This window comes from Ovis canadensis, chromosome 14, assembly GCF_042477335.2.
Source record: "Ovis canadensis isolate MfBH-ARS-UI-01 breed Bighorn chromosome 14, ARS-UI_OviCan_v2, whole genome shotgun sequence".
Classification (NCBI taxonomy): Eukaryota; Metazoa; Chordata; class Mammalia; order Artiodactyla; family Bovidae; genus Ovis; species Ovis canadensis.
This window is the reverse complement of record NC_091258.1, coordinates 61,769,379-61,783,211: the sequence shown is the minus strand read 5'-3', so window position 1 is coordinate 61,783,211 and position 13,833 is coordinate 61,769,379. Positions and strand designations below refer to the sequence as shown.

The 13,833-nt window shown below is 46.9% G+C and overlaps 1 protein-coding gene across 1 annotated transcript; it reads left to right on the top strand.

The window, feature by feature from the left end:
- The first annotated feature begins 1,227 nt into the window (after nt 1-1,227).
- LOC138419535 (F-box only protein 27-like) lies at nt 1,228-6,270 on the top strand. Its single transcript, XM_069552412.1, has 4 exons — nt 1,228-1,571; nt 1,867-1,962; nt 5,321-5,450; nt 6,127-6,270. The coding sequence occupies exons 1-4, from the start codon at nt 1,228-1,230 to the stop codon at nt 6,268-6,270; spliced, it is 714 nt and encodes a 237-aa protein (XP_069408513.1).
- Nucleotides 6,271-13,833: the final 7,563 nt, after the last annotated feature.

Here is a 13,833-nt window from a genome sequence, read left to right as displayed (position 1 = left end):
ATCTTTGAAGTAGAGACATACCCACACCTACCCCAGGTTGCTAACCTGACTGGTAGTGAAAGGGTCCATGAATGCTGGCTGGATTATTCCTGGTTACAGCATTCATTTAGGAAATCAAATAGAAACGTATTTGATGCCTACTGGAGCCTGTTTTATCTCTTGTTAGTGGTGCTGGGGACTCCTCTGGCGGTCCAGTAGGTAAGACTCCACGCTTCCACTGCAGAGGGTGTGGGTTCCATCCCTGGTCAGGGAACTAAGATCCCACATGCTACCTGATGTGGCCAAAAATTGGAAAAAAGATAATGATGCCAGGCCCTTAATTGTTCTAGAAGCTAAGGGATATGAGGCCTCCCGCCCAGATGCCTGGCTGAATAACAGCAGCTGTTCAGCACCAAGGGCCTTACAGCCTGGTGAGGGATGCTCCAAAGGACCAGTGGTGGGGATGACAGACAGACTCTGGGTCCCGGCATCTCCTGCTCCTCCCTCCACTGTGGCTTCTGCGATTTGGTCCCTTAATCACCCTGCAGGTTTGAACTGAGTCTGAAGGAAGGGAAGTTTGGAGAACAGGGCCTGGAGACAGGGCTGGGAGGGCATGGCAAGCAAGCCTGGGAGGAAGAGACAGGGAGAAGGGAGAGGAAGGCAGAAATGGCTGGTCATTGGTAGAATGGAGCCAGGGCGGGGTGGAGGGGAGGTGTGGGAGGGGAGGAGGGGTTGGGCGGGGGTCTGATATTGGATATTAAGGGAGGGGCGGGCGAATATAAAAGGCTGAGGTGGCGATGGGAACAAAGGAGGCAAGGTGAAGGCCCACTGGTGAGGAGCACTGGCTGAGATGCAGGGTGAGACTCGGGGCGCAGAGGGGGGTTGGCTGCAGGCGCTGGGATGCGCGGGGCGGAGAGCAACTGCAGTGGTCGGCTGGCAAGGACGGGCTGGGAGTCTGGGGACTTGAAGGGGCAGCTGCTCGGGTGTGGGGGCGACAGCCTTTGGGTGCGGGAGGCAGGGATGTGGCCTGCGGAGGCTCCAAGTCCCTGATGTCTGGACCCTGGCTCTCCAGCAGCCGCAGCCGCAGCCGCAGCCGCAGCCGCAGCCGCAGCCGCAGCCGCAGCCGCAGCCGCAGGGCCTGGCGAGGAGACCACGGGGGCCTCAGCCTCCCAGAGCCTGCCCGCCTGTGTTCCCGCTTCCGACCCCGAATCCGAGGAGGCTCCCGGCTTAAGCCAACTGCCCATCGAGATGCTCGGCTTAAGCCAACTGCCCATCGAGATGCTCCTGAAAGTGCTGACCTACCTTCCCACAAGCGTACTGCTCGGGCAGTGCCGCCACGTGTGCCGGTACTGGCGCTACCTGGTGGACACCCGGGCCGTGTGGCTGAGCGTCTTACCCTACAGCCACGCTAAGCTGTGGCCCGTCTTCCGATCCTGCCTCCCCCGAGACGACGACGACGACCCCAGGCCCTGCCTCCTAGGCCGCTTCTGCGAGCGTAGACCCTTAGGACGCAATCTCTACCCAAACCCCCACGGCATAGGTGGGGAGCCCACGAAAAGAGGTCTCAAGGGTGCCCATGGGATGGTTTGGAGGTGCGGGGCAGAGACGAGAGGCTCCAGGAAACCCCTGGGACTTACCCACGGGCTGGCAGGCAGGCCAGGAACTTGGGCACAAACATTTTTTCATTTAACAGATGCTTTCCTGCCTTGGAGGACAGTAAACTGTAGAAGCTGGAGAAAGGAGGAAAACTGGAAGGCAGGCCGCAGGCTAGTTCCCTGGGACTCTTTCCAGCCTTGCTACAGGTGGTCCTCCCTCTTCCCCAAGGACTGGGGTGGGCGGTGCTGAGTTCTTGCCTGGTTCTCACTAACCCTTTCCCCTTTCTCCCAGGTGGTGTTACAAAAAGCAAGTGTTGGACCTGGAGGAGGAGGGTCTGTGGCCGGAACTCCTGGATAGTGGAAAGATTGAGATTTGTGTCTCTGCCCGGTGAGTGTGATGGCAAAAACAGCTTTAAAAACAGGGCTGACCTTGGCATGGGTGACAAGGTGTGTAGACCTCCCAACAACCCCTTAGATTAAGCAGGAAGGGAAATGACTTCACCACCATCAGAGCTTTACTACTTAGCTTTATCCACTCCCTGAACCCTCTCCTGACCCCCAAACAGACCTGGATGGGAAGATGCCAGGTTGAATCCTGTGCCAAGGACTTGGTTTAGGAGGAGGCAAGATAGAGCTGGCTAAGAGGTCAGATTCTGGAGTCAGACTTCCCACACTCAAACCCTGGCTTCCCGGCTTTGTGGCCTTGGGCAAGTCACAGTGTGCCTACGTTTCCCTGTCTTCATAAGTCAGGGTTCTATGTCAGCCACAGAGCTAGTACTTTGAAGTGTGACCTGTTTCAGCAGCCTTCATGATCCTTGATCCTGTGGGAAAGTGTGTTTTGAAACCTCGAATTGAGAAGTTCAGAGAGGTGAGGTCACTTGTTCAGGTGGCACAGCTGGGGCTTGGCGGGACCTGGCATTGGGCTCATACTTGTCTGACTCCGGAGCTTGTGCTCTGTGTGATGGTCTTGAAACCAGGATGCTCCATGAAGACCTTCCATGGGATACCTCACTCGGATTATTTTAAGGGAGGCAAGTTCCAAATCCTCTACCATTTTATGTACCCTCTTCTCAAATTACTCAGCTACAGATTACATCTATGATGGGGACATTGTATGATTATGCTTTCCCAACTTCCTGTCTCTCAGCCCTTCAGTTTTATAGAAAAAGTCATTCACTAAGGTGTACGGTCCCTAGATGTAAAGGCCTCTGGGGAAACAGGCAAAGTGAGATGGAAATTTGAAAATTTGGTCTTACCGCATTCACTTTCAGTCAAAACACCATAAACTTCCCCTCTCTGAAAACACATCTCTTTTAGAAATATATTTACAATAAAATTCTTCGACTTCATAATTTGTGCTAGTGGTAAAGAATCCACCTGCCAATGCAGGAGACACAAGAGACTTGGGTTCAATCCCTGGGTTGGGAAGATCCCTTGGAATAGGAAGTTGCACGCCCACTCCAGCATTCTTGCCTGAGAAATTCCATGGGCAGAAGAGCCTGGTGGGCTACTTTCCATGGGGGTCACAAAATGTCACACAGCTGAGTGAGTGCACACACTTAGCCAATTAACAATGTTCTAATAGTTTCAGGAGAACAGCAAAGGGACTCAGCTATACAGATACATATATCCATTCTCCCCCAGACTTCCCTCCCATCCAGGCTGCCACATAACATTGAACAGAGTTCCATGTGCTAGACAGTAGGTCCTTATTGGGATCCATTTTAAATATAGCTGTGTGTACATGTCCATCCCAAACTCCCTAACTATCCCTTCCCTCCATCCTTCCCCACCCCCCAGCAACCATCAGTTTGTTCTCCAAGTCTGTGACTGTTTTGTAAGTTCGTTTGCATCATTTTCTTTTTAGATTCCACATATAAGGGATGACATAGGATATTTCTCCTTCACTCATATGACAAACTCTAGGTTCATCCATGACAAATGATATTTCATCTTTTTAATGGCCGAGTAATATTTCATTGTATATAGGGGTTTTTATCAATGTTTAATATCAGCCTCCAAATCAACTGATACTGCACGAGGCATCCTTAGTCATATTGCTGGTTTTCCTGGAGTGGCTAGCCCCTGTTATAGTCTATCTGTGTGGTTGTGGCTAGCCTCCACCAAATCATATTGGCAGGCTTATCCCAGACAGAGGTACTCCTATCAGACATAAAATTGCAAGGATCCAGAGATTATCTCAGGGTCAGACAGCAATGAACATAGCTTTGAACCAGGCAAATTCCTTTCTACACAATATCTTTTCTGGAATCCATGTGATTCCAGTTTGCAGCAATGTCTGGCAGCCACTTGCAGGTAACAGTTCAGCCAAAAAGAAAAAAGTTTAGCACTTAGGAAATTTTAAATTTCTGCTTATATTCTTTGTGTGCATGTTGTTGGCACAGAGCAGTAGGAAAGGTAAATCACATGAACATAATCATATATTATTACTATATAAGGATAAAATCTGGAAGAAGTAGTGTGTACATTTACACCTAAGAAGTGATATGATACCTCTGTGAAGGAAGTTACTACTTTGTGTATATATATATGTCTGTCTGTATGTATGTATGTATATATATACATATCTCAAATTAATCTTGTTTTTACATTTGTATTTTTGACACCAAAAAATGTACATAGCTTGTGTGTGCAAGTCAATGAATTATTACAAAGTGAACATATTCACTTAAATCAAGAACAGAAGGTTAAAAGAAAAAAACAGAATGTTGCCAGCAAACACCACCCTCAGCATCCCTCATGCCCCATTCCCATCACTTCCAATCCAGCGGTAGTGCCATCTTGAATTCTGTTTCCATAGGTCACTTTTGTCCGTTTTGGTGCTATGTATACATATGGAGTTATACCGTATATAGTGTGTAGCTGGCTTCTTTCAACCACATGTTTGTAAATTCACCCATAACCGTGTGTAGCTGCAGTCTCCTTTCATGGCTTCATAATTCATTGTGTGAATATACCACGTGTGCATAGGTGCTCAAGCGTCTGAGCTGTGTCTTTGCGACCCCATGGACTGTAGCCCGCCAGGCTCCCCTGTCCATGGGATTTCCCAGGCAAGAATACTGGAGTGGGTTGCCATTTCCTACTCCAAGGATATCTTCCCAACCCAGGGTTCCTTACCACTACAGCCACCTGGGAAGTCCAATAATTAATTCTCTTCTCCAGTGGCTCCTAGTAAGGAGAAACTCCTAAATGGAGGTGCCAGGGTTTGAACCAGGGACCTTGTGCAAGCCAAACATGTGCTCTACGACCAAGCTACACCCCCACTCAATCTATCCATTTACCAGGAGTGGACAATGGGTATTGTATCTTTGAATGTTACTTGATGTCCCATTTCCAATTTACTTAGATTCCCTTGGATCCCTCTAAGTGACTAAGAAAATTGTATCTTAAACATCACCATTGAATACATTGGAAATGACATCTTTTGCCACCAGCAAAACATAGAAAGAAAGAATATGGTAGGAGGTATCTTGAAGAGCATGGCTCTAGGTCATTACTTCTGAAATGAATGTGCATGTAGACCGCTGGAGAGGGTGTTTAGGGCAGATGGATTCCTTGGGGAAGCAGAGGGGCCAAGCTCCCACGTGACCCTGCTGCTGCTAGTCCCGGGGACCACAGCGCCATTTTGGATTTTTAGATTTGGGAAGGCCATTCAGGTAGAGGAGGCAGATGCCCAGCGAGGTGGGGTGGCAAATTCAAACTTCAAGACTTCCCTTCTCCCACAGGTGGGCAGACCAAGAAGCCTCGGTCTGTCTGTATGAGCTAATTATCCAACTGCTAGATGCCAAGCAGGCCAAGCTACATCATTTCTCTCCTAGGCTAATCCATCAAGGTACAACCAGTATCCCTTTTAAGGTGAGTCTGACAGGGGCAAAGAGAAAGAATGGTATGGCCTATGATGATCTATTGCTAAAAAATAAATTTCCCCCAAATTTAGTGGTTTAATATCAACAGCACTCATTTGATCTCCTCTCATGATTTCTATAAGGAGGGCTCTGGTGAGAGTTTCTGACTCCAGTCTCTTATGAAGTTCCATTTCAGATACTGGCTGGAGCTAAAGGGCAGGGTGGGCTGTGAGTGTGGCCAGCTGGTGGCTGGCCAGGCAGCTCTTAGTTTGTCTCAGAGCTTGGCCTTGGGCTCTCCCTGTTTGCTCTAGTTGGGGCTTCCTCACAGCATGGCGGCTTCGGGGCAGGCAGCTGCTTCCTGGCGGCTCAGGCTCCACCATGAGGCTGCTGGAGAAACCAGCAGAAGCTGCACTGCCTCTGTGACCCCGCCATGGAAGTCACTTGGTGAAAGTCACTCAGCATCACTCCCGCCACACTCTTGGTTACAATGAATCAACCCGCCCAGATTCAAGGGGGTGGGAATCAGGCTCCACCCCTGGGTGGAGAGTGGCATGATTCTAGAAGGTCATGTAAATGGAAACATTGCCGCCATCTAGGGAAAATACCATCTGCCAGAAAGCCCTCAGCTCAGCTTTTGAGGGGAAGGCCATGGCACAGTGGGACTTAACCCCTTTTTCTGCCTACAGACCGACCACCTGTTCTGCAACCTCAAGAGGGGCGTCCGCTTTGTGTCTCTGGAACACTGGATTTGGGACATGGGGTTCCTGCCTGAGGACTATGGAATCATCGTGCCCAAGGCCAGTGTGATTGTACAGGTCCGCCAACTCTAGTAGAGGACTGTCCTTGTTAAACAACCTGAGCGTGCCTTCCAGCACCATTGGCTGGGCCAGCTCAATAAGCAAGGGCTCGTAGTTCCTGGCATCCTGGGATCTCATGGGTCCAATCAAGGGTTCTACTGAGCCCTGTCTTTAAATTCTGTGAGAAGCTATGAGAACATTTTTACATCAGGTCTACTGGCTGCTGCTGCTCTAATGCAGCCCCTGTTCTCCAGAGTGGAGACACACAGGTGAACACGGGGAAACAGTGAGAGGGCTCCTCACCCTCCCCCCACACGCCAGGCCCCTCTGGTTCTGCCCCCATACTCTCTGCCCTTCTGTTCCTGCTGCAGAGGCTTCATTGGTCACTTCTAAGAAGCCCTCTCCTCACCTCTGAACTAGAAGCTCAATCCCTGTGGCTGAGTAATTCTAGCACCTAAACTGTGATTTCAGACCTGGGACCAAGACTCGAGAGCTGAAAGTAAAACTAGCTCAAACAAATGTTTGGAGGCAGAGGGTTCCGCCCACCCTGTGAACAATGAATCAGTCCCCTGTATACAACTGCTCTGAGTTGTGTAGCATATAAAATTATTTTGTTACTTTGAAATTCTTTTTAAACATGGAGAGAGGAATGTATCTGTCGATCATAGGTAATAAAATTTTGCCAAACTGAATAGAAATACAATGTTAACAGCTTGATGACTACTCAGTTCAGAGTAAGGCGTTGTTTCAGTTGAGAGAAAATTGTACAGAAGAAAAAACTGTAGAAGGCATTCTCCAGTCAAGAGAATGGAAGAGTCAGAACCTGATTTCCCAAGCTCTAAGGAAATCATAGGATTAGAGATGATCAGTCAGGGTTAGAAGTTTAGGCAGCTGGTGGACATGGGCACAATGTCACAGTGACACCACATTTGAACATTCTGGTCACGAGGGTGAGAGAGAACCTTGCAACGGCAGGATCCGTCTGTCCCCACCCCAGTCCAGGGGTCATGGCTGCCCCCTCCCTGCTGCAGGATCCCTAAGGAGCTCCAGGTCTCCGGATGGAAAGCAGATGAAGCCGCTGCTGCCTTTGATGTGTCCCCCATCCTGCAGTAGAAGCTGGGACACACCCCAAGGGGAGGGTGTTTTGTCAGTTTCATCCAAAGGGAAGTGTGACAGGTTGAAACTGGCCTGAGAGTCGTGACCACATGCAGTGTGTGGTTCTGGAGTAGATATACTGGTTTGGACAGTGAAGCTCTGGAGGATATTTTTGGAGCAGCTGGAGGACTTTGAATAGAAGGAATATGAAACAAGCATTTACGGGAAGGGAAAGGTGGACACCATTGCCTGAAAAAAGAACCATATAATTTAATTTTGATATATATATATATATACTGCAGTCTGGCGTGCTGCAGTCCATTGGGTCGCAAAGAGTTGGACATGACTTAGGGACGGAACAGTATATACTTCTGTCTACACTGTGCATATATGCATTTATACACAGGTGTTTGTATATATGTATATACGCCACATTAAAATAGAATACGTATGTATCCTTGTATTTGTATTCTTGATTGCTTTCTGGATATATACAGAAGAACTGAGCACTGCAGGGTTACTGCAATGGTGATAGGTGCATAGCTGTGATTTTTGTAGTTACTGATTTTACTTATCTAAATTTCTCATTTTCTATATGCTTATGTGTAGAAATACAGTGTTATACACAAATAAGTATTCTCTAATGCAATTTCCCTTTCCATAAATAACCACATTTAGAAATTGTCTTTGCTGGCAAAGTTGTTTTGTATGTGTGTATGATTCTAATTCTTTTTTTTTTTTTCCCAAAAAATTTTAAACTTTTTATTTTGTTTTGGGGTGTAGCCAATTAACAACGTTGTGTTCATTTTAGATGAACAGTGAAGGGACTCAGCTGTACATACACACATATCCGTCCTCCCGATTCTAATTCTGTTAGTGATGGCCCTTAGTGTGTGGAAGAGGACTCTGAGGTTCTCAGTGTTCTCATCTGTTTGAACACATGAAATAGAGTCCATGATGGCCCCATTCTCACCTCAAGTGTTCACTTGGGCCGTGATCACATTAAAAGTGGTGCCACTTTTAAAGTGGCACACGGTTAACCAGGATGCTGTGGTAAGGAGCCATAGCTTCTACAATGCCACTTGGCCAGCTTGGAAGCGTTCATTTCTTAGTAGAGTTCTAACCATTTGTGAAACACAGTTCACCCTGAAATTTCCTTTGGAAAATTTTCACCGCAGAAACAGCTGCCAGTTTTTTATTTATTTTCTACAGTTCCTGTCTGTCCCTCTTGTATGGTCATTACTGTGCATGCCAAAGTATGTTTCCATTTAAGTGTGTTTAATTTTGTCCTTATATGTTGCTTACTTCTCTTGGGCTGGGACTTCTTTATCTTCCCAGGGACCAAGTAGCCCAAAGTCACTGCTTTTCTTATGATGACCATGATTAGCTATTGGATTATTGAAGTCACTGGAATCTTATGTTATTCTTAAATATATGATTACTTTTTTGTGTGTATTGTTTAGATTTATTTAAGACAAACTAATAAAGAATTTTAGAAACTATATACGTGTGTGTGTGGCTGACTGACTTTGCTGTACAGTAGACATTGACACAGAGACTCCCTGTCCATGGGGCATTTTCAGGCAAGAATATTGGAGTGGGTTGCCGTTTCCTCCTCCAGGGGATCTTCCTGACCCAGAGTTTGAACCCTTGTCTCTTGCATCTCCTGCATCGTCAGGTGGATTCTTTACCATTGCGCCACCAGGGAAGCCCAAAAATTAACTCTACTTCAATTAAAAAAAAAATAAAAAGACTAATGATAACAATAAACAATTTGAAATAAATAGAATATATAAAAACTAAAGGAAACTGAAGTCATTCAGTCGTGTCTGACTCTTTGCGATCCCGTGGACTGTAGCCTACCAGGCTCCTCCATCCATGGGATTCTCCAGGCAAGAATACTAGAGTGGGTTGCCATTTCCTTCTCTAGGGGATCTTCCCCACCCAGGGATTGAACCCGGGTCTCCCGAATTGCAGGCAGACATTTTATCCTCTGAGCCACCAGGGAAGCCCATAAAATATATATAAATGGCAATAAAAATAATGTAAAGCATCCATAGATGACCATTCTTAATATTTACATGTATATTTATATCCATTTAAAATGGATAGCCAACGAGTTCCATATAGCACATGAAACTCCGCTCAGTGCTATGTGACAGCCTAGATGGAAGGGGAATTGGGGGGAGAATGGACGGAGTATATGTATGGTTGAGTCCCTTCAATGTTCACTTGAAACTATCACAACATTGTTAATCAGCTACACCCCAATACAAAATAGAGGTTTTTAAAAAGGGTTACTTATTTTACTTATTTTGTTATGGGATTCCCTGGTGGCTCAGATGGTAAAGAGTCTGCCTGCAGTGTGGGAGATCTGGATTTGATCCCTGGGTCAGGAAGATCCCCTGAAGGAATAAATGGCAACCCACTCCAGTATTCTTGCCTGGAAAATCCCATGGCCGGAGGAGCCTGGAGGGCTACAGTCCATGGGATTGCAAAGAGTCACACACAAACAAGCACCTTCACTTAATTTTTTAATAGAGAATTCTAAATACAAACATACGTAGAGAGAAGAGTATTTTTGTTATTCTTTTTAAACATATACTTCCTTTTTGGAGGGGCAGGGAAGGGCACAGTATGCAGGACCTTCTTTCCTGACCAGGGATGGAACCCAGACCCCCTGCAGTGGAAGCTCAGAGTCTTACCCACTTGACAGCTGGGGAAGTTCCTCTCTCTTTTTTAAAGAACCCACAATACCAATGTCACACTGAAGGAATTACTCATGTCTTTTTCAATATATGGGATTACCTATTACTTATAGTTTCTAAATAGGCAGTTGCCAGTGAGTGATGCAACTGGGTAGGGTACATCTGAGATGCAGGCAGCCCTGCCTGAACCCTTTTGAGGAATGTTCACATGGCCTGTGATTTTGGATATTCTGGCTGGACAGTTCAGTGAGAAGCAAGTAGTGGATTCCTCTGGAATACCCCCCAGGCCCATCTCCCCCTCAGGCTGGATCCCTCCCCTCTGCAGACCTTCCACACCAGAGCTCTTACTCCAGGCCCTCCCTGGCTGCCCTACTCCTTGCCCCGCCCAGGACTCTCTTCTCAAATCTTCCTAGGTGTGTTTCCCCTTCAAATAGATCTTGGATCTTTAAATCTTCTTATTTTGTTGTTGTGTTTTACCTAGGAAACTGGCTCCAGTCAAACTTTTCTCAAGGTCTTGGTTATTTTATTTCCAAGTGTAGCCTCAATAGGAGGAAGTGCTTCTTCAGAGTGAAAAGGTTTTGCAGCTCTTTTTTGCTCTTGACCCATGTCAATGAAAAATCAGTCGATTGAAGATAGAACTGAAAAATTTTATTCGAGCCAAATTTGAGGATTGTAAACTGGGAAGAGCATCTCAAAGAGTTCTGAGAACAGTTCTGTCCATTAGTGATCAAGACACAGTTTATATATAAGTTTTTTGAGACAGTAGACTATACATTAAATGATGTATTATTGACAGTTTACATGAGCCAGTTTGAAGTGCCCAGTGTTTGTACACATGACCCTTTACAAGGTCAAGAAGGAATGTTATCCTTGAAGGAGTTGTCTTGTTGATACTAAGAGAACGCTGTTTATGGTTGAGCATGTATTGCTGGTGGGGAGGTTTGCTCGATGCATAACACTGATGCACAATGCATGGTCCTGGGAGAGGTGAGGGCAGAGAAGAATGTTTATGTTAAATTTTTCTTGTCTCGCCATAAATATGAATTTTATTTCACACCCTCTACAGACTTTTGGGTGGGGAGCTGAGAGGGTTTTACCTAAAATCTTATCTCCAATTCCACATCCCCCAGCCCCACTCCAGGAGAATGGGCATATCAGGACTGAAACACCTTGAGGAAGGAGCTTGAACCCAACACCCAGGGCTGCCCCACTCAACCCTACCTCTAGGGAGTGAAAAGTGAAAGTGAAATCGCTCAGTTGTGTCCGCCTCTGCGATCCCATGGACTGTAGTCTACCAGGCTATTCTGTCCATGGGATTTTCCAGGCAAGAGTACTGGAGTGGGGTGCCATTTCCTTCTCCAGGGGATCTTCCTGACCCCTCGATCAAACCCAGGTCTCCTGCATTGCAGGCAGACGCTTTACCCTCTGAGCCACCAGGGAATATTATACCAGGGAATCTAGGGAGTGAGGCTGTCTTCAAATCCCTCCCACCCTCCCAAGAGAGATTTTATTAACTACTTATCTCCTTCTTCCTAAGATCCTTCCTACCCTCTATCCACACAAAAGGCCCATTCCCAGTCAGATTTCTTCCCTGGAATCAAAACACCTCCCAGCTCTACTCCTGTTAACAGGATAGGTGAACCAAGGCCGGGAAAACCAAGGTTGTGGAACTTCTAATGACCTTGGGATATTCCTGCAGCCTGCCTCCCAGTGCTCTGAGGTTCAGGAATTTTCTACTTCTGCAAACCAGACTTTCAGGGCTCCCCTCGCCCCCACACAGGACTCCCCACTTCCCAAACACACCTTCAAAGATGCACCTGCATGCCCACTCAACACTTCCCTGGCCATTCTTGTGGCTTCACTGGATCAGAGCCGACTGCAACCTTCCTGCTTTTATGGAGAATAATTTCTCATGCAGCTTCTACCACCCTGAAATGAAATACTTAGGGATTTCCCTGGTGGCAGAGTGGATAAGAATCCGCATGCCAGTACAGGGGCCATGGTTTTGATCCCTGGGTCAAGAAGATCCCCTAAAGGAAGAAATGGCAACCCACTCCAGTATTCTTGCTTGGGAAATTCCATGGACAGAGGAGCCTGGTGGGCCACAGTCCATTTGGTCCCAAAGAATCGGACATGGCTGAGTGACTAACACACACATCATGTATCAAGCCCGCCTTTACCATCTTGGAATGAAATACTTAGATAACGAAACCTGTGTCCACAAAGAATTCTTCTATTGTTAATAAAATGCCCCAAATATAATGTATACAGGGTAAAGGTGAAATAAAAGGAGAGAAATTCATAATTATTTAAAATTCTTCTTTTTTTCCTTTTTTTTTTTTTTTTTTTTTGGCCACATGGCTTGCCAGGGGAAGCTTTGGATCTCCAAGAAATTCCTGAGAAATTCATAATGAAAAGAACATGTAGGGGGAGGAGAGGGTGGGACAAATTGAGAGACTAGCACTGATATATCCCTATATATACGCTACCATGTGTAGAATGGTTAGCTGGTGGGAAGCTGCTGAATAGCACAGCGAGCTCAGCTCCCTGCTCTGTGATGACCTAGAGGGATGGAACTGGGGCTGGGGGAGGCTTAAAAGGAATCGGATAAAAGTGTTAGTCACTCAGTTGTGTCTGACTCTTTGCAACCCCATATATTATAGCCCATCCGGCTCCTCTGTCCATGGGATTCTCCAGGCAAGAATACTGGAGTGGGTTGCTATGCCCTCTATCGTGTCCGACTCTGCGACCCCATGGACTGTGGCCCGCCAGGCTTCCCTGTCCTTCACCATCTCCTGGAGTTTGCTCAAACTCATGTCCATTGAGTCAATGATACCATCCTTGTCCTCTGCCATCCCCTTCTCCCCATGCCGTCAATCTTTCCCAGCATCAGGGCCTTAATAGTGAGTCGGCTCTTCACGTCAGGTGGCCAAATTACTGGAGTAGGGTAGCCATTCCCTTCCACAGGGCATTTTTCCAGCCCAAGGATCTCCTGCATTACAGGTGGATTCTTTACCATCTGAGCTATCAGGGAAGCACCTATGTATGCATAGAGCTGATTCAAGTTGTTGTACAGCAGAAACTAACACAACATTGTCCAATTAAAAATTAATAAATACAATAAAAAAAAGAATATGTATTTCAATAGGCAAATGATACTTGGGCTTGCTCCCAGTAAGACTGTATGGTCAGGCCACTCAAGATGGCTGTTCTCTTGCTCTCTGTACACACTTTGCCCTACCAGTGCCTGCTGCACCTACACCCTATGCACACGGGCACATGGCTGACACCTCCATACTTGCCCAGGCCCCATCTAGTGATTGTTCTTATTAAAGGGGCAGTGAGGAACTTGCCCTTCTGGCTTCCCTGGTACTACTGACCCCACGTGACATCAATTCCCCTGTAACTGGTAATCTTCCCCCCAACCCTGACCCCCACCCTGGGAGTAAAGACAGCCACCACATCCTGCCCCCGTGTTCTGCCCACCAACCTCTGCACACAGTGGGCTGTTGCTCCAGGACCTTGCTTCAGACGTGTAAGCTTCCCCACCCACTAAACTACTTATGTCTCTGTTGCTGACTTGGGGCTCTTTCTTTGGTCTTGAGGCTGGGCAAGCACAGGCTTTGTAGGCCTGTGAGGGGCAGCCCAACAAGATTTAGTTACTCAAAGTGTGGAGGGCAGTCATCAGCATCCTTTGGGGATTTGTTACAGACACAGATCTGATTCAGAACTTGGATTTTAAAACCTCCCCAGGGCGTGTGAAAAATCCCCAGGGTGTTCAGACTTCTCTGTG